At 38.5% G+C, this 21,711-nt stretch overlaps 1 protein-coding gene across 1 annotated transcript in view; it reads right to left on the reverse strand.

Annotated features, from left to right (window-relative positions):
* Nucleotides 1-21,711, reverse strand: part of BMP5 (bone morphogenetic protein 5) — a 397,705-nt gene that overhangs the window by 48,665 nt on the left and 327,329 nt on the right. Inside the window, exon 4 of the mRNA XM_053710397.1 lies at nucleotides 5,388-5,585. Coding sequence (XP_053566372.1) covers nucleotides 5,388-5,585 — 198 coding nt within the window. The remainder of the gene's footprint in view (nucleotides 1-5,387; nucleotides 5,586-21,711) is intronic.

Consider the following 21,711-nt stretch of genomic DNA (forward strand, 5'->3'; position numbering starts at 1 on the left):
TCACTTCATTTCTGTACAAAGCTATTTTAACACAGCAACGTAGACGTAGGTATGAAGCCCTATTGAGTGAAATACAGAAGTTAGAACATACACATAAACAGAACCCCAAAAACACAACCTTTTTGACGAACCTATTAAAAACCAGAACAGAATTAAACAAATTTTTACAACATGACCAACAGAAACAGACGTCTATTATACAACAACAATATTAACAAGGGAATAAATCAGGTAAGCTCCTAGCCAGAGCAATCCACTGTAAACAACTTAAAATGCATATACACAATGTCAAAAGCAGCTCAGGACACATCAACAATGATAGCATCTCTATTGCAGAAGTAATCAAAACATATTATTCCTCTCTCTACAACCTGACAGGAAACTCAAACACACAATAAGTACAAAGAAAGAACGTATAGCACAATATCTTGACAGACTAGACATCCCCAAGCTGACAGAAGAACAATCCCAAAAATAAGATTCCCCTATTAGCATCAAAGAAATAGCAACGGCAATTCATAACCTACCAACAGGGAAGAGCCCAGGCCCTGATGGATACGGTGAAAAATACTACAAAATAATTACACATATCCTAGCTCCCAAACTACAAAAGTTGTTTGACTCTCTTGACAAGGTGAAAGAGTTCCCCGAAACAATGTTAGAGGCTTATATTACTGTTCTGCCGAAGCCTGGCAAAACCCCAAACACACCACAGAACTTTCGTCCTATTTCCCTTTTGAACACAGACATTTGCAAAGATACTGGCCGATAGACTGAACCCCCTTCTTGCACAAATAGTAGTTCCACATCAGGTGTGCTTTATTCCAGGTAGGGAGGCTAGGGACAATACCCTAAAAGTATTACAACTTACGGCACATGCACATAATACCGGAAAACCTCTCTCCCTAATCTCGACCTCAGAATATAAGGTGGCAATATACGCCGATGATATTCTGCTTACAATTACTGATATAGAAAAATCACTACACCCACTGTTAGATACAATTACGAAATCTGGAAACCTTTCAAATTTACACCTATATCTGAATAAATCTGAAATACTAAATATAAACACCCCGACCCAAATTATTGAAGATCTTAGAAAAACATGCCCCCTACACCTTCAACCCACACAACTGAAATACTTAGGGATATTACTGACCAAAGACACACACAATTTGTTTTCAGCTAACTTTAAACTTTTGCAAAATAACATTGTTGGTGATTTATCCTGCTGGAAAAATAAACCACTCTCATGGATTGGTAGAATCCACGTGATTAAGATGAGCATATTACCCGTATCTTATATCTCCTACAAACCCTGCCAATCCCATTACCGAGAGATTTCATCACCCAACTACAAAGAAACATAGAACAATTCATATAGGGCAAAAAGAGGCAGAGAGTCCCCAAAAAAACCCTGTAGCTAACCAGAGACAGAGGAGGATTAGGTGTCCCTGAAATAGCAAGATACAGACTTACAACAATAATACAGAGAATAATAGACTGGAGTCATAATTCAGTTAACAAACAATGGGTACAGCTGGATAGAGAACTACTCCACATATCCAATGTAGGATAGCTAGGATGGCTTCACCCCTCCCACAGACCTGAAACTATACAGAACTACCCCCTTATCACATAATTCTTTTTCCAATGGAACAAATTAATAGCAACAAGCACTCACATTTCCTCAAGACCCTCCCCTCTGACCCCACTAATAAACAACACTGAAATTCTGTTCCTCCCATTCCTTAAGTATATTTTGGAATTCTCTCCCCAGTATCCCACACACTCATGGAAAAATGTTCTCGAAGAGGGAAAAATTATCTTGAGACAAAGAATGCTAGAAAAGGAAGAATGGATCCCTTCATCATGGTTCATACATATGCAATTCTCACACTACCTTACCACACACAAACAAAAAAGAAACATCACCCAACCTCTAACTCCATTTGAAACCCTATGTTCAAAACAACACCCCCACTACATACAATCTCCTCTATCTATGGGCTCCTGTCAGACACAGGCCCAGACTCCATCCCCTCCTTCAGTCACAAATGGAACTTGGACATAGGACTTGACATAACTACCAAAGAATGGTTAAAAATCTTTACTCACCACAAAAAAGCCTCAGTTTCAGCTAGGATTCAGAAGATGAACTACAAATTCTTATCCAGATGGTACATAACCCCTCAGAGATTATAAAAAATGTATAAACACACTAGTGGTAAGTTCTGGCGAAATTGCAATGAGAAAGCTGACCTTATACATATCTGGTGGTCCTGTACCAAGCTAGGAACGTACTGGGAAGACATAATAACATACATGAACAAAACACTCTCCACTCAACTCCCCATGATTCCATGCATCTTACTTTTTCACAAACTACCAAACCTCAAAGACGAAGCTAAAACATCGCTGATGTACATCATGATTAACAGTGCTTAGATCTTAGTACCAAAAAGGTGGAAATCACAAGAAACACCCACCCTCACCTTATGGAAAAACCACAAGTCCACAAAGAGGCAGCACCTTAAAGCATATAAAAGTCTTTATTTCCACATACTGGAGTTAAAACAGTGACGTTTCGGGTACAGAACCCTTAATCATACAAGAGTGGTGAAACTTCCAGCCCAATATCGGGATTAGCACTAGTTAGAGCAGTGATCGGAAGTATGGGCAGAATAATCCCATGGTCACTGTGGACTAGGGTAGTCTACCCCGATGTTCAAGTCAGGATTGTATTTCATGTTGTATATATATATTCTCTTTAACTTGTTATTTGTTGTATACTAAACAAAACTATTTCTGTATGCTTCTTGTATACCTTGTTATTTGATGTATTCAAAGAAAAAAAAAATGTATGCTTTGTCCTTTGAAAAGGGGGAAGATGTGATGAGAGTGGGAAGTGATGTCACCAGATGGGGGCGTGGTTTAGGGCCGTTATTGTCTATGTTACAGTTACCAAGTTAAATGTGTTGTGCAAGCTGTATACTTCTATGCTCTGCAATAAAATAGTGTTGTACCTTCTATGCTGTGTCCTGCATCTCATGACAATTTCTATGAATAATTTTCATCATATAGTGTTTATATGAGTGTAACTGTCATTTATAATGTATTTATGTTTTGTTTTGTGCAACTTTTTTAACTCACTATGCTTTATGAAAGGTTTTTAGTCTCACTAACACAATGAGCATAAATCACGATTGTGCTCTTGCATTCTTGTTTATTTTCAACTTGTAATATGAGTGCCCTTTTTGTTACGCGCAAAAAGCTGAAAAAAAAACTGATATCGCTAGCGTGCAAAAGTTATCACACCACTTGTAATCTAGCCCTATATTATTGATTTACAGATAGATGCTGTGCAGATCACACTTTTGTTTTGTTTTTATCATTTTAAAACAACAACACAATACAGATTAAATATAACAGGTTCTCCCAAACTAAGACTGACATATATATAAATGGGAATGTGGGAAAATAAGTAAATTTGGATGGAGAACCCATTCACTAAGAACACAGGGGCATGGGCTTTTTCCTCGGGCACATTATCCTCATTTGGGAGGGAGAGGAGAAATAACTACAAAACATTGTAAAATATGTCACTACAACTTTAAATTTAAATGGAATAGAATGGAACTGAGATTGGATTTAATTTAATAAAAACAAAAAAGAAACCTACAGTTACTTACATGAATTATTCTGCATGGATTTAAAATATATTTTATAGTCATATTCAGTATTTATGTAGAAATAGCTCTAAACCGTTGGTTTTCAAACGGTCCAGGTTTTCTGGATAACCTTGGATGAGAGCAGGTAAAGTAACCATGTTTAGTAATCAGCTGATTGTTTCACCTGTGCTCCAGTTCAGATAACCTCAAAATGTGGCCTGTTAGTGAAGCCTGAGGACAGGTTTGAAAACTAGTGATCTAAACTGAACAATTTAAAGAAGAAGCAAAGGATTTTTTTTCCAAAGGGTTACAACCATAAAAGAATTAAAGAAGCATTAGGGTTGCCGGGTCTAGTATTTAACTGGACAGTCGAGTATTTTAGATTGCTGTCCAGTAAAATCTGTACAAAAAATACATAAATGTCCAGTATTTTTAAAAGTACGCTAAGGGGTCAATTTATCCAGCTGCAGCAGACAGGGGCCCATATACATCCCCTGTCTGCTGGCGGAATTCAGCATGGCACACAAGCACTATTTTGTGCTCACGTACAATCCCGCCCCCTGCCCACGCACAGCCAATCACGCACGGGCAGAAGTTGTCAATCTCCCCAGTCAGACAAGACCAGGGAAATTGAAATTCGCCACTTTAGAGGTAGCAAAAGGCTAGGAAAGCTTGTTAAATACGGACTGCAGGTTCTCTTGTGAGAACCTGCAGTCATAGGGGGGTCGAAAGGCTTGCGAAGCCTTTGATAAATCGACCCCTAAGTGTCAGCTAAATCCTAAGTGTCAGCTAAATATAAAGCACTTCTTATGCCTCTATGTATTACCAATATGGCAAAAAAAAAGAGAAGTAACTGTGCATTTTCTATTATATGTGTTACATGCAGCCAATGGGATGTTAAATTGTTGTTGTGTGTGTGCTCCTGGCAGTATTAGGGGTCGAATCATACATGTGTTACTTGCAACCAAGGGGATAACATGACTACTCACTTGTGAAAAATATACATTATGGGATTAAGGGTGTGGACTAAGTAACCTATAGGTCATCCAATATTTTATGGATCTCAACTGGCAACCCAATGTGTACCAATGATTTATGCAGAATAGCTATGATACAAGTGCACCAGACGTTAATTTTTATATTGTTTTACAGAATGTAGACAGCTGAGCATCCATATTTCTTAAATATACAATTTTCCAATGCTTTATTTTAAAGGCACATTGAACATAGTGCATGTCAGCAATGAATCACAATATTAATATACATATTTCAAAATCATTTAACACTGTCAGTTTCATTTAGCACAATTTACAAAGTTTCACATATCAAGAGCAATTCACTGTTATATCTCTTGAAAAGTGTGGTGGAATTTATGTTCATTTGCTCCTTGGCAGTGGCCAGTTAGGGGCAAATGTAGATCTGATAAAATCAATTACAAAAGAGTATCAGGCTCAGGTAAATTTCACCACATAAGATGAACACACTTCAGCCTCTCTTGAGGTGAAAGACACTAAAACAATATTCAGAGGTGCTTTACAGTAAAAACGGGCACAATTAATAATGAATATATATTGAAAACTTTGTTAATGTTCATTTAACACAATTAAAATGTGCTAACTTCATAACTCATAATTATAAATTATTATTATATTATTATATTAGTAAATTAGTATATTAGTATTATTATTATTATATTATTATGTCAAGTCTTACCTCCAATACTAGGAACTCTGGAAGAATCCTGTTGACTAACTGACTTGTTGCGATCTTGTTTTTTTCGCTTTGTGTTTGCTGCTCTAACTGAACGAAGAAGTACTTCACTTGCTTTAAAGAATGCTACCAGAAAAGGTTGTTTTGATTGGGGTCCTTGTCTTCCAATTAGGCCAACTGATTTCACATTGACACTTCTACCTTTATATTATGAAACAGATAAAAAAAAAAATATGTATATTATCACATAGAAAAATGTGTATATGCAGTAAACCAAGCATATGTGGGAAAAACAGTTAAACATAAGCACCAAGTATATTATTAGTATAGTATTATCATATATATAATGGTAAGCAATTCCAGAGTTTTTCTTGTGCAAACAAAATATAAAAATATAGAACAAGCATTTTATTTATTTATAGTTTACACTGAAAGCTTATCTTTATATTTTTTCATACACGCACATATATTTACACACAGACACACACACAGAATAGGGCAGCTATATATTTTAACAAAATGTCTGTTTAAATTTCACATAAACTTGTTGCATAACTTTGAAACACAATTGTATTAGTTATTTTTATGCTATTTCGTTTTGTAACAGTCTACAGTCCAGTATAGTCAATTATGTGGCCACCTGACACACTCAATAGCGTACCTCTTCTTTAGCATATTATCAATATTGCTGCAGTACAATAGTCTGTCCACAGGTAGCATCATAAGTGGTTTAGTGTGATGTCATGGGATTTCACTGAAATCTCGCAAGATTTCATAGTAAACTTCCTTAAAATGAGTAGGGAAATTAAAATGACAGTCTACGCCAGAATCGTTATTGTTTAAAAAGATAGATAATCCCTTTATTACCCATTCATAACCAACAAAGTTATATTAATATACTTTTTACCTCTGTGATTATCTTGTATCTAAGCCTCTGCAGACTGCCCCTTATTTTAGTTCTTTTAACAGATTTGCATTTTAGCCAATCAGTGCTGACTCCTAGGTAACTTCACGGATGTGAGCACAATGTTATCTATATGGAACACATGAACTAACACCATCTAGCTGTGAAAATGCATTCAGATAAGAGGTGGCTTTAATGGACTAAAATGTTTGCATATGAGCCTACTAGGTTTAGCTTTCAACTAAAAAATACCAAGAGAACAAAGCAAAACTGATGATAAAAGAAAATTTCAAAGTTGTTTAAAATTACACGCCCTATCTGAATCATGAAAGCTTATTTTTGACTAGACTGTCCCTTTAAATTACTTTGCTGCACATGCCAAATGCATGCTGCCTTGCAAGTCTTTGGGCGTGCCTCTTGAATAGATGCTAAATGTTTATTTACAATGAAGTGTGGCTATTGAGGACATTTTGAGTAAAATATATTTTTATTTTACATAGAGACGCTCAGGTGGTATAGTCAGCTTTTTACAACTATGCAGCATCACTTTCAAGTTTCAAGTGATTCAACATAGAAAGTAATAAAGCACTATGAGGTAGTGAATCTCACAGGATATACATTCTCAGTTTGCAGCAAATATTAATTAAACTGAAATGTTTTCACTACCATTGAACTTGTGATGATTAAGCCGTCACTATGGGGAGGGTGTGGGCATGAAGGGGTAAATAGCATGCAGCCACTGGTTCCCTTACCTTTATCTCTACAAAGGACCTAAAGGGACACAAAATTAAACCCCAAATCCTGCCTACACCGCTCCAATTTAACAATGCTGCCACCACCAAGAATTTTGAGTAAGTGTGTCTTGGAACCCCAATATCTCACACAACTAACAATTACGTAGCATGCTTTTAACCTTATCTCAACAGAGTGTGAATTTAGATATTAGAGCCCAAAGACAGAATTAGATTTTCCATATGTTTAATAACAAAATACATACTGGTTACACATCAACAGGGATATCTGCAGAAATCCCCACTTCCCGCAAACATTTTCCCAAACCCCAATCTTGGTACACTTGTGCCACAGGCACTGCCGGGCAAACTGGTATAATGTCCTCTGGCTTTACCATTCCAGGATGCACCAAGTTAACCAAAGCTCCACTATCCCTGAGTCCTATTGTAAACCGGTCACCCACAGTTACCCTCTGTAGGTTAATTCTCTGTTTCTGCCTTGTGAACCCACCCACAAACAAAACAGCTGCTGGTCCCCCATCCAAATTCCCACCTCAGGCTTCTTCTTCTCTGGGCAATCAAAACAGATGCCCCATCTGGTTACAATGAAAACACCAACGGGTATCCCCCTGGCCTGATGTGGCCCCTGCCCCTCTTGCTATAGAGTGTAGATGAGATGGTCTCTCTGCTGGTTTGTTTGCCCTTCTCCACTTAGGGGATCATTACCCAGGTCTGCAGCCTCTGCAACTGTTCCCTTCCCAAGTTCAATTTTCTGGCCTCTGGACTCCATGTCTGGCAAATATGTTTCACAAAATCTTGGTAAAGGAGAGGTGCCTTGGATTTGGTAATCCGCAAAACCTCCAGCTTATGTCTCCTTAGGGCCTCCCTTATAGCTGCTTATTTCTCTCTTTTTCTCTCAGCTGCTTCTTTCTCTCTTTTTCTCTCAGCTGCTTCTTTCTCCCTCTCTGTCTCAGCAGATTCTTGGTATTTTAATGGAATATTTAGTTGTGGATCTTCTTCTCCTAAATACATGAGTGCCATTTATAGCTCAGACTTCATGACATTCACAGGGTTTACAGCATCAGGTTTTCCTTTGGTTACAGGTCCCACAGTAACTACTTCTGTGCCTGTTTCACACTCTGTTGTGAGGCCCTATGCCTCTATCAATTCCCTGATCAGCTGCTTTTTTGCTTTGCCAAAAATTGTAATTCTTCTTTTTTTGCAAAGAAACTCCAGAGTCCATTTAGGCAATCTCCTATATGCTTCCATAATGAGAGTAGAGACACACAAAAGGAATTTAAAAGAACTGCTTTATTTGCACTGTATGTCTGTAATTAGGCACTGAGTTCTGTCTTTGGGAAATTACACAAAAAAAACTATTTATTTTATTACTATACAAATAGCACTAAAAAATTCTACATATGCCCACCGCTGCCAACCAGTTTGTGACGATTAAGCCTATCCACCCAGCCATCACTATGGGGAGGGTGTGAGCATGTGGGGGGTTAATAGCACACAGTCACTGGTTCCCTTACCTTTATCTCTACAAAGGACCTAAAGGGACACCAAATTAACCCCCAAATCCTGCATACACTGCCCCAATTTAACAATGCTGCTGTCACCAATAATTTTGAGTAAGGGTGTCTTGCGAACCCCAATAACTCACACAACTAACAATTAGATAACATGCCTTTAACCTTGTCTCAACAGAGAGTGAATTCAGATATTAGATTTTCTATATATTTAATAACAAAAGAGAGCATACAGGTTACACAGTGCCAAAAATACAAAATAACAAGATATGTGCAAAGATATAGTTCTTTAAAATAAAATAGGACATAATAAACAAAAACAATACCATAAACGTATTACCAAATTTCTTTAGGTATATGAGAGAACCTACTTCAGTTGTTATTTCTTCTGGTCCCAGGCAAGTTCTGACTAAGTCTTGTGTAACATTCTATTATATCTCAGCCTGCCTTTGTCTTGTGAAGACCACTGCCCTTGTGTTAATGTACAATCATCTAAAATATTTCTTGCAAGGCAGACCTTGGTACAAGATATAGCAGGCACCAGGAGGAGGGGGGTATTTAGACCATAACATTCCTGAACAAACACAAACACAGAATTTACACAAAGAAAGAGCTGTTCAGATTAACCTGGCAATGCTGAGACATAACACCCCTGCTGGGTAGCTAATCCAGGTATTTTCTTTGACTTCTATGGGTGAATATATGAACATACACGCAACATTCTAACTTCACTTTTTGCGCTCGTCATGTAAGTGCTAGATCAAAAACAGTTTACTTTCAACTCATAATTAAAACGCAACTCGACTCATGCAAGAATCTTAATTCTAGCGAAATTAACGCTCAAGCGAGAGTGTTAATTTGTATTCCATTTGTAATCTGGCCCCTAATAAATTGTGAGAGAGCTTTAGACACACCCAGGTAACTCCCCAGTCCCTCCCACTTTTTTTGGTTCCTTTCTGAATTGTGGCACGGTAACGATGCGGCTTAGGTCTTTCTTTTTGCTTGGTATGGCAGTTTTATTTTATACAAAACTATAGTCATATATATAATGCAGTATAATATATTGCATTTGTGCCATTTCTTGTCATTTATTTACATTTTAGAGGAAAATAATAATTTTGACAATAGTTGCATTTGCTTTGTTAATTTTTTTATCCACCTCTTAAAGACACAGACGTATCCTGTAAGGCTCACATCCTTAAGTGGTTTTCAGCCCTGTAATAGTACGGGTGTCACTGAAAGCGGTAAAAAACACTATTACTACATGCCTCACTGTAGGAACCAATGTAAACAGAGTATATATATATATATATTAAGTTGTTTAGGTCTTGCTGAAATAAATTTAGGGGGCCTATTAATGAAATGTCTGTCCGACATGATCCAATTCAGCATTGCACCAGCAGCTCTTGTGAACTGCTGGTGCAACGCCGCCCAATGCAGATTTGCGGCCGCTAGCAGGGGGTGTCAATCAACCTGATCGTATTTGATCGGGTTGATTTCATGCAATCTCTGTCCGCCTCCTCAGAGCAGGCAGACAGGTTATAGAGCAGCGTTCATTAGACCGCTGCTTCATAACTGGTGTTTCTGTCGAGTCTGAAGGCTCGCCAGAAATACGGAGCTTGATAAATGGGCCCCAATGTCTTAGTGACCCTTAATTTAAACTTAGCCTTGGTAAATTATATAAGTGATGCAAGTAGTATCAAAAACAAACAGATATCCAAGAAGCATATGTGAAATGAATTAAAATTCGATAGAGGTTAAATTAATTAACTAGTCTTAGTGAGCCTTATTTTAAAAGTAGCATTGGGGAATTATACAAGAGATGCAAGTTATGCCCAAAACAAGCAAATAGCTAAGAAATGTATGGAAACGAAATCCAGTAAACTCTAAGCTTAATAGCTTGATTTATTATGAAACATAGAAACTTAGAATTCAATGGACGTCTCACCAAAGCTTAGTGAATCTGTCTGGCCTGAGAAGCTGGACAGATTTTCAGTAAAGTAAAAGGGCACAAAGACCTACTAAATAAGAAGGAACTTGAAGCAAAGTTATTAATTGTACTCAGTGATTATCCAGAGCCACATAATTTGTTGGTACATTACACATAAAAAATAATAATAATAATTCTTAAACACGAAAAAAAAAAAAATGAATGTGTTGAATAATACAGAACTTACCACGTTCATTGCAATAAAAAGAAAAATATCTTTACAAGGTCTATAGTCATCTGCCATCTGCCTCCCAAATGTGAAACAATATTAAACAAATTCTCACTAGCAAAAAAGCCTATAAGTAATCATAGAAATGAGCCTTAAACAAATAACCATATAAGTTTTCCTTTAAAATGAAAACGTACAGTGGCTCAATGCCAGAGTCTATATTTCTTAGAAAAGACCCCTATCACTGGCATAAATGAAAGAGGCATATTGATTTGTGGTTAAAGCATTTTTCATTCTGCTTCCACTGTAACAAATGTATTAATTCAGCTCAGACTTCCTCTTTTTTTGGCAGCACTGTTGCTGTAAAAAGAGAAATTAGGAGTTGTAGCCAAATACCATACCTTGAACTGACCCACTTCAATACATAAACACTTATAGAACATGTTTATTCAGGTGTAGCCCTTTAAATTGGTTTAAGATGTTTCTGGTGACAAAGGGTACAGCATAAGAAAGAGGAAAGCAAGAGCATTAACAGTCAAAGAACAGAATTATTGTCAGAATAAGTAAAACAATCCAATATTTTATTTAAAAAGTAGTTATTGTATCTTCTATATAGCTTGCTGTAATGTATAACTAATAATTGAAGTTGCCCTTCCTCAGCAATGCAAAATAAGCAATTACAATGAATTAACCTCATGAAATCAGTGATTTTTATCTGGGTGAGTAGAAGGTAAAAAGGTCCCGTCTTTGCTATCTTTCTTTGAACATAAACTATGTTAATTTGGTTTTCAGTGATAGAGATTGTAACAAATATTTCATATATACAATGTTTTTTTAGTCATAATGCTATTGCACACTTAATAGACTACAGTATAATGTAAATATAATATTTTTTATGCACTGATGAAACAAAAAAAATTAACGTGACTCACTTTATTGCGGTAGTCTGGAACCGAATTTTGAAGATTAAGAAATATGAAAAAAACATGCCTGGTCTAGTCATGACATAGCTTTCAAGCATGAAAAACATATCACTATAACGGCCATGCCTTCTTCATTGAGGGCCTTTGTATAGAGTTATTTTAGGTATCATAGATAAATAAATAATTGTACATTCAATTCTTAAAGAGGAAGTCTATTCAAAATGAATCTGTCATTATTCAGATAGGGCATGCAATTTTAAACAACTTTCCAATTTACTTTTATCATCAAATGTGCTTTGTTCTCTTGGTGTTCTTAGTTGAAAGCTAAACCTTGATAGGCTCAGATGCTAATTTCTAAACCATTATCTGAAGGCATTTGACAGTTGTTCACAGCTAGATGGCATTAGTTCATGTGTGTTATATAGATAACATTGTGCTCATGCCCATGGAGTTACTTATGAGTCAGCACTGATTGGCTAAAATGCAAGTCTGCCAAAAGAACTGAAATAAGGGGGCAGTCTATAGAGGCTTAGATACAAGGTAATCACAGAGGTAAAAAGTATATTAATATAACTGTGTTAGTTATGCAAAACTGGGGAATGGGTAATAAAGGGATTATCTATCTTTTTAAACTATAAAAATTCTGGCGTAGACTGTCTCTTTAATTAGACAACTCAAAGGCTTGTCAAACAAAATCATTACTTCACTATACAAACCTGAAAACCATACATCATTCTTTCTTATACTAACAAGAAGACAATAAAAGTCATTGGAATGTATTTATCAAGCCATCAACCGCAAATACGCTGGAATTCCGCAGCGTATTTGTGGCGAGCCTAATTCACCTTAGTTATCAAACCCTACAAACCGGCAAAAGTAGAATTTAGTGACGTAAAATACGATCCGCCGGACTCAGTCCGACACAGATCGATGCTTACGTCACTACTGATGTTCCGAACGCAAGTTCCGCACAATCTGACTACTTTTTTAAGTTATCAAATTCCTACCAGGTACGCTTGGCACTATTCTGGTCCAGCGTACCTGGTTTTCAATCCGCCGCCCTGGAGGCGGCAGATGCCATAGGAATCAATGGGAGTCGGAAAGCAGCGAGAGCTTATGTTCGCTGCTGCCCGATATCCCATTGATTCCTATGGGAACGTCTACACCTAACACCCTAACATGTACCCCAAGTCTAAACACCCGTAATCTGCCCCCCCTACACTGCCACCACCTAAATAAAACTTATTAACCCCTATCCCACCGCTCCCGGACCCCGCCGCCACCTACATTATATTTATTAACCCCAAAACCGCCTCTCCCGGAGCCCACCGCCACCTACATTATACTTATTAACCTCTAATCTTCCACCCCCTACACCGCCACCACTATATTAAATTTATTAACCCCTAAACCTAAGTCTAACACTAACCCTAACACCCCCTAACTTAAATATAATTTAAATAAATCAAAAGAAATTATTCCTATTTAAAACTAAATACTTACCTATAAAATAAACCCTAAGGTAGCTACAATATTACTAATAGTTACATTGTAGCTATTTTAGGATTTATTTTTATTTTACAGCCAACTTTGTATTTATTTTAACTAGGTAGAATAGTTATTAAATAGTTATTAACTATTTAATAACTACCTAGTTAAAATAAATACAAATATACTTGTAAAATAAAACCTAACCTAAGTTACAATTACACCTAACACTACACTATAATTAAATACATTAAGTAAACTAAATACAATTAAAAACAATTATCTAAAGTACAAAAAAACCCCACTAATTTACAGAAAATAATAAAATAATTACAAGTTTTTTAAACTAATTACACCTAATCTAATCCCCCTAATAAAATAAAAAGCCCCCCAAAATAATAAAAATCCCTACCCTACACTAAATTACGAATAGCCTTTAAAAGGGCCTTTTGCGGGGCATTGCCCCAAAGTAATCAGCTCTTTTACCTGACAAAAAAATACAATACCCCCCCAACATTAAAAACCATCACCCACACACCCAACCCTGTTCTAAAACCTTCCCAATCTCGCCTTAAAAAAAACCTAACACTAACCCCTTGAAGATCACCCTACCCTGAGACGTCTTCACCCAACCGGGCCAAAGTCCTCAACAAAGCGGGGCAAAGTGGTCCTCCAGATGGGCAGAAGTCTTCATCCAAGCTGGGCAGAAGAGGTCCTCCAGACGGGCAGAAGTCTTCATCCAAGCGGCATCTTCTATCTTCATCCATCCGGCGCAGAGCGGGTCCATCTTCAAGACATCCGACGAGGAGCATCCTCTTCTAACAACATCCGACGACTGAATGACGGTTCCTTTAAATGATGTCATCCAAGATGGCGTCCCTTGAATTCCGATTGGCTGATAGAATTCTATCAGCCAATCGGAATTAAGGTAGGAAAAATCATATTGGCTGATGCAATCAGCCAATAGGATTGAAGTTCAATTCTACTGGCTGATCCAATCATCCAATAGGATTGAGCTTGCATTCTATTGGCTGTTCCAATCAGCCAATAGAATGCAAGCTCAATCCTATTGGCTGATTGGATCAGTCAATAGGATTGAACCTCAATCCTATTGGCTGATTGCATCAGCCAATATTATTTTTCCTACCTTAATTCCAATTGGCTGATAGAATTCAAGCTTCTAGTAAACAAAGAAGTACCAGTTGTGATGCCGGCCCCTACACAGGGCTGCAGGCACTGAGCATGGTGCAAATCGATTATAAAGGGACAAGCAATATGGAGATTCTCACTCAGCAAGAAAGCAAACTTTCTGTATGGCCCCCATTCCCATCCAGGACCCCTCCCACACACATCCTGAACCCCACACCTGTCCTAAGCTTAACCAGCAGTGGCGGCACTCCAGGCCCCATTCACACCTGCTGGGCACCCCCTGAGTGTCTACTCTCAAGAGCCCAGTCGCATTTTCTACCTCTGAGACCCTGGAAGTTACACCACTGGACCTTAGTGTATCAGTTTTAGAAAGTTCTTTGCTAATCTGAACACTGTTATTTAGGACTCATTGGTCTAAAATTCTTTAGTATGGCGAGAAATATCATGTCAACCCTCCCATGGGAAAACCTCACAGAATGATCTAAGAAAAGGGGTTGAACTTCATATTCCTGAAAAGTTGCAAGTTAACCTCCATAGAAAGTAATGAAGTTCACTAGAATGCAGATTCTTGCCGGGGAGAGCAAATGTGACATGGAGAACTTGGCACTGACAAAATCTTTTTTGAAGCATATACAAATCAAATGATGCTTTTTTGTGTAATTTACTTTGCTTATGAAACTATGAAACCTAAAGGCGTAATATGCTTAGATCATTCTGATACCACTTGTGAGAAAACTTGAAATACACCCAAGGACTCCCCTGTTCAGACCACTTGCCAATGCTGTGTGACTCATTCCACAATAGAAAAATAGGGAACCCTTTGAAATTTGACATCTTGTTTATGATTTCAACTTTGTTTTATAAATTTCTGTGTACCTTAAATACAAGTTTAACTATCTAAACAGAACACTTTTTTTCCTTGTAATTTCAGGACTATTTGAATGGAATAATGTAAATTCACAATTTGTAACGAGTTTTTAACACCTATTCAGATTTATATTGTTTACATTAAATACACTCTTAAAATACTTAGTTTATTGAGCACTTTCTGTATGTGTGCATCCCGCTATCGTGTACAGAAATGTAGATTACGCCACTTATTGGGTTATACAGCTCACAGTGTAATATGTGCCTTTAGATTAACTTGTCATGCATAACATAGCACTGACAGATCATTTTAGATAATCTCGCCTAAGTAGAGAGATTTAGATCATATGGCCTTTAGTGAGAAGTTGTCAAATTTACATTCATGAGGAACATGGCTGTATAGGTTCCTTTCAACACTTGTGTCTTTATCGAAAGAAATCAGATGTTAAAATGTTGATATATATTGTGACAATTATGTCCTGCTATATGGCAACGTGTTTTCATAAAGGGGCTGATTTATTAAATGTCTGTCCGACATGATCCACTCAGCGGATTATGTCCGACAGACATCGCTGAATGCCGACAGCACACGCTGTCTGGTAAACTGCTTGTGCAATGCCGCCCCCTGCAGATTCGCAACCGCTAGCAGGGGTGTCAATCAATCCGATCGTACACAATCGGGCAGATTGATGTCCGCAGCCTCAGAGGCGGCGGACCAGTTAAGGAGCAGCGGTCTTAAGACTGCTGCTTCATAACTGCTGTTTCCGGCGAGCCTGTAGGCTTGCACAGAAACAGGGGCATTAGGGTCCATTCGGCCCTTTATAAATCAGCCCCATAGACTCTGTATAATTATTCACTATGGTCCCTCTCTGCAATCCATATTACTCTGACTTTTTTATTCTGAAGTCATTCCAATGCATTTGACAAATCCCATGATAACAAGAATATTACAAAAATTCCAAAACAATTTGTGACATGATAACACATCCCAAACCTATATCCTATGTATGACAGCAATTCAGCAGTAGTGTTACAATAAAACAGAGAAAAGCATTTAAAAAAATATTTTAGCTTTGACCTCCTGAAAACACTTTTTGGCATGTTTTGAGAAGTATTTTTTTGCCTGTTTGCACAGCTTTTTTTCCTAGTGTCTTACAATGTCATACACATAAACACAATTGTTTTTTGGCTTAATAAAAAGTTTAAAAATATTGCTCAATTTTGCAGTGCTAAGTTCTTTTAAATAATAGATTTATAGTTAATAAAATATAGAGATATATATTGCCCAAAGGAAATTGCTACCAAAAATTATAACTTTCCAGGGCATTTATTTTAGTTCAGCTGAATGGGCTGTTTAAAAGGAAGAACCCCAAATTGCTTGTAGAGCTAAATTTATGTTTCAGTGTGGAATAGACTGATGAAAGATTAGCTTAATATGTGCAATAGTCGGAACAAAGTTTTGCACATCTGGATGCACTAGAGATTTCTATTAAAATAATACAGATAGAAGCAATAATCAGCTTTTTTATTAAGCTGGATAACAAAACTTTCTTCATACTGCTCTGAAGAAAATAAAGGATTTGTGTTACAGAAGATGCTTCTTAATAGATTCATTGTACTATCAGCCATTGGCATCTACTTATCAAGCCGTCAACTTTCTTGCATTCGACGGCACCAATACGCTCTCCTAAGATCGCCTAACATCACAGCCGCGGACCTGAATACGTTCTCCAAAGTTACCAAAAAAAGCTGTCAAAAAGTTGCGCACCAAGTACGGTGCGATGAGCAGCGAACTGTTGTTAACTAAAAGTAATCGATCTCGCTGCTCTTCTGCTTTTTTTCAGCTTTCTTGGTACCCTGTCACTAAACACCGCCACTATACTACACTGTTTACCCCCTAAACCGCTGTTCCCGGACCCCGCCGCACCTAAATAAAGTTATTAACCCCTAAACCGCCGCTCCCGGAGCTCACCGCAACTCTAATAAATGTATTAACCCATAAACCGCCGCTCCCGGAGCCCATCGCCACCTACATTATACATATTAACCCCTAATCTTCCACCCCCTATACGGCCGCCACCTACATAAAGTTATTAACCCGTATCCTGCCGCTCCCGGACCCCGCCGCAACTAAATAAAGTGTTTAACCCCTAAACCACCGCTCCCGGAGCCCACCGCCACCTACATTAGATTTATTAACCCCTAATCTGCCCCCCTACACCGCTGCCACTATATTAAATGTATTAACCCCTAAACCTAAGTCTAACACTAACCCTAACACCCCCTAACTTAAATATAATTTAAATAAAGTAACCTATACAGCCATGTTCCTCATGAATGTAAATTGACAACTTCTCACTAAAGGCCATATGATCTAAATCTCTCTACTTAGGCGAGATTATCTAAAATGATCTGTCAGTGCTATGTTATGCATGACAAGTTAATCTAAAGGCACATATTACACTGTGAGCTGTATAACCCAATAAGTGGCGTAATCTACATTTCTGTACACGATAGCGGGATGCACACATACAGAAAGTGCTCAATAAACTAAGTATTTTAAGAGTGTATTTAATGTAAACAATATAAATCTGAATAGGTGTTAAAAACTCGTTACAAATTGTGAATTTACATTATTCCATTCAAATAGTCCTGAAATTACAAGGAAAAAAGTGTTCTATTTAGATAGTTAAACTTGTATTTAAGGTACACAGAAATTTACAAAAACAAAGTTGAAATCATAAACAAGATGTCAAATTTCAAAGGGTTCCCTATTTTTCTATTGTGGAATGAGTCACACAGCATTGGCAAGTGGTCTGAACAGGGGAGTTCCTTGGGTGTATTTCAAGTTTTCTCACAAGTGGTATCAGAATGATCTAAGCATATTACGCCTTTATGTTTCATAGTTTCATAAGCAAAGTAAATTACACAAAAAAGCATCATTTGATTTGTATATGCTTCAAAAAGGTTTTTGTCAGTGCCAAGTTCTCCATGTCACATTTGCTCTCCCCGGCAAGAATCTGCATTCTAGTGAACTTCATTACTTTCTATGGAGGTTAACTTGCAACCTTTCAGGAATATGAAGTTCAACCCCTTTTCTTAGATCATTCTGTGAGGTTTTCCCATGGGAGGGTTGAAATGATATTTCTCGCCATACTAAAGAATTTTAGACCAATGTGTCCTAAATAACAGTGTTCAGATTAGCAAAGAACTTTCTAAAACTGATACACTAAGGTCCAGTGGTGTAACTTCCAGGGTCGCAGAGGTAGAAAATGCGACCGAGCTCTTGAGAGTAGACACTCAGGGGGTGCCCAGCAGGTGTGAATGGGGCCTGGAGTGCCGCTACTGCTGGTTAAGCTTAGGACAGGTGTGGGGTTCAGGATGTGTGTGGGAGGGGTCCTGGATGGGAATGGGGGCCATACAGAAAGTTTGCTTTCTTGCTGAGTGAGAATCTCCATATTGCTTGTCCCTTTATAATCGATTTGCACCATGCTCAGTGACTGCAGCCCTGTGTAGGGGTCGGCATCACAACTGGTACTTCTTTGCTTACTAGAAGCTTGTCCCCTCCACCCCCTTGGACTCCTTATACTGTATACATATATTTATGTGTTAATATGTGTATATACACATTTTAACACATAAATATATATTTATCTATTCATATACATATATATTTACACTTTGCTGCCCATCGCTGAGCGACTTATCCCCTCCGCTGTGCTAGGTTTTCAGCCGTGTCTGACGGCATGAGAATGAGGCTCCCATTGGAGCCTATGGAAGCACACTCTTATGAGCGTAAAGCTTCCCTGCAATGCAAACTCCCTACTAATCCTCACTGGGCTTATAAGTGCCACTGCTTTGCTGAAGAACAAGGGCACTGCTAGTATGACAAGAAAATATATATATATATGTGTGTGTGTGTGTGTGTGTGTGTGTGTGTGTGTGTGTGTGTGTGTGTGTTTTACATGTGTTACATGCTGCAAAAAAAGTAATTGTATCAAAGTCATGTTTTTGTTTTGGCGGTGGGGCTTCATGGATTCTTTCACCAGGACCCTAAAGTTTCTAGTTAAGCCTCTGCTAAGGTCAAACCTTTTTTTTTTTTTTTTTGCAAAAGTAGACTTCACAAAGTATCAAACAACGACATATTTTTGTTTTCACCAGTTATCGCTAAGATAATAAAGTCTTTTGGAAAAGGACCCTTAAATCCTTCTGCCTTAGTTTAAAGTGAAGGTCAACTTAAAGCAACTGCCCCACGGCATTGGATAGACTTTGTAAAATGAGGGTGGGTTTAAATCATCAAATATGTTATATTTAATCTGTCAATCAATTTGACAAAGTGCCGGGTGGGAGAGCTGCGCTTATCGCCGGAATGCTCAAAAGGTAATTTTTTTATAAAAAATACTGAAATATAACAAATTTGATTAACTAAACCCACCCTTATTTTGCAAAGTCTATCCAATGCCATAGGGCAGTTGCATGAAGTTGACCATTACTTTAAATATGTAACACTGGGGGGTGGAGCCAACAGCCAAAGAAACAAGACGTACACCTCTGGAGCTCTCTGTTTTACAGCCAATTAACCCTATATATTCGACAAGAAAATATCTAATTTTATGTTAAGACTTATGGTACTTGGCTCTGGACTACAAGGACATCATATCTAAGACAACTTTTGCTACAGATGTAGCTTGTGAAACCGTTAAACTGAGTAAACTTATGTCTCTCCCTGGAGAGTAGATCATGGTCTTGCTCTCATTAAAGCCGGCTTGCTCCAGCACAGGATGAATCCTTAACTGATGTCCTAATTCATGGGCTATACCTGAGACTTATATATACTGACCCAGTCTGCTGAGAGCGCAACTAGGGGCCTGAAATAGAGTTCACAACGCTTCATCTCTACGGCCTCCTGAGCCATATTACAGACTGAGCCCACGATACTATACTTAGGTTGAAATATGGAGGCAGACTATCTACTACTAAAGACGCTACTCGGAAGGATTGAACAGCAGATCTCTGACAATTTCCACGATCTCATGCATACTCTCCGAGCTACTATGGGAACAGGAGACACCTGCGCACCCAAAATGGCGGACAACGGTGTTAGCTGTTTATCAAGTGCAGAGCCTCAACCCGCCGCGAACCACTACTACCCCTTGGCTGCTGTTCCAGAAGCCCAGCTTGGTGATCGGGACACAGAGATGCCGAAACTGCAAAATCCCTCTCTTCTCGAGGATAGACCCACCTCCTGTAGCTCTGATCTCTCTGCGCGGGATGTAAGACGCTGTGTGGAACTACTCCTAGGCAGTAATCAGGATGATGCGGCCGGCCTTTGGTCGGATTCCGATGGCAGCTCAAGTGTCAGGTACCAAAATGACCAAACTTGCCATACAAACAGACCTCAAGAAATTGACTATCCCAATCTAAGGGGGCAGTTGGGTAAGACACCTCTAACCAAAATTAGCTGCAAACAGCCTGAGACATTTTGATCTGGAGCAGATTGGCCCGACAATGTTTATTCTTTGGCTACTTTTTTACAAACCGAGGCATTTAGACGGTTTCTTACCGTCTGGAGTGGGGTGACTGTTATAGATTCAGTGGCAGATTGGAGCCCCATGATAGTGGAGACATGCTCTCTTGAGTGGTGTGTGTTTCATTCCTGTGGAAGCCCTTTCACTTGTCATATTATGTTGTGTTTTTTTTAGACTCTAAGGCCTAGATTTGGAGTTTGGCGGTAGATGGGCTGTTAACGCTACGCGGGCTTTTTTCTGGCCGCACCATAAAATTAACTCTGGTATCGAGAGTCCCAAAAAATGCTGCGTTAGGCTCCAAAAAAGGAGCGTAGAGCATTTTTACCGCAAATGCAACTCTCGATACCAGAGTTGCTTACGGACGCGGCCAGCCTCAAAAACGTGCTCGTGCACGATTCTCCCATAGGAAATAATGGGGCTGTTTGAGCTGAAAAAAAACCTAACACCTGCAAAAAAGCAGCGTTCAGCTCCTAACGCAGCCCCATTGTTTCCTATGGGCAAACACTTCCTACGTCTGCACCTAACACTCTAACATGTACCCCGAGTCTAAACACCCCTAACCTTACACTTATTAACCCTAATCTGCCGCCCCCGCTATCGCTGACCCCTGCATATTATTATTAACCCCTAATCTGCCGCTCCGTAAACCGCCGCAACTTACATTATCCCTATGTACCCCTAATCTGCTGCCCCTAACACCGCCGACCCCTATATTATATTTATTAACCCCTAACCTGCCCCCCACAACGTCGCCGACACCTGCCTACACTTATTAACCTCTAATCTGCCGAGCGGACCTGAGCGCTACTATAATAAAGTTATTAACCCCTAATCCGCCTCACTAACCCTATCATAAATAGTATTAACCCCTAATCTGCCCTCCCTAACATCGCCGACACCTAACTTCAATTATTAACCCCTAATCTGACGACCGGAGCTCAACGCTATTCTAATAAATGTATTAACCCCTAAAGCTAAGTCTAACCCTAACACTAACACCCCCCTAAGTTAAATATAATTTTAATCTAACGAAATTAATTAACTCT

Source organism: Bombina bombina, chromosome 4 (genome assembly GCF_027579735.1).
Source record: "Bombina bombina isolate aBomBom1 chromosome 4, aBomBom1.pri, whole genome shotgun sequence".
Classification (NCBI taxonomy): domain Eukaryota; kingdom Metazoa; phylum Chordata; class Amphibia; order Anura; family Bombinatoridae; genus Bombina; species Bombina bombina.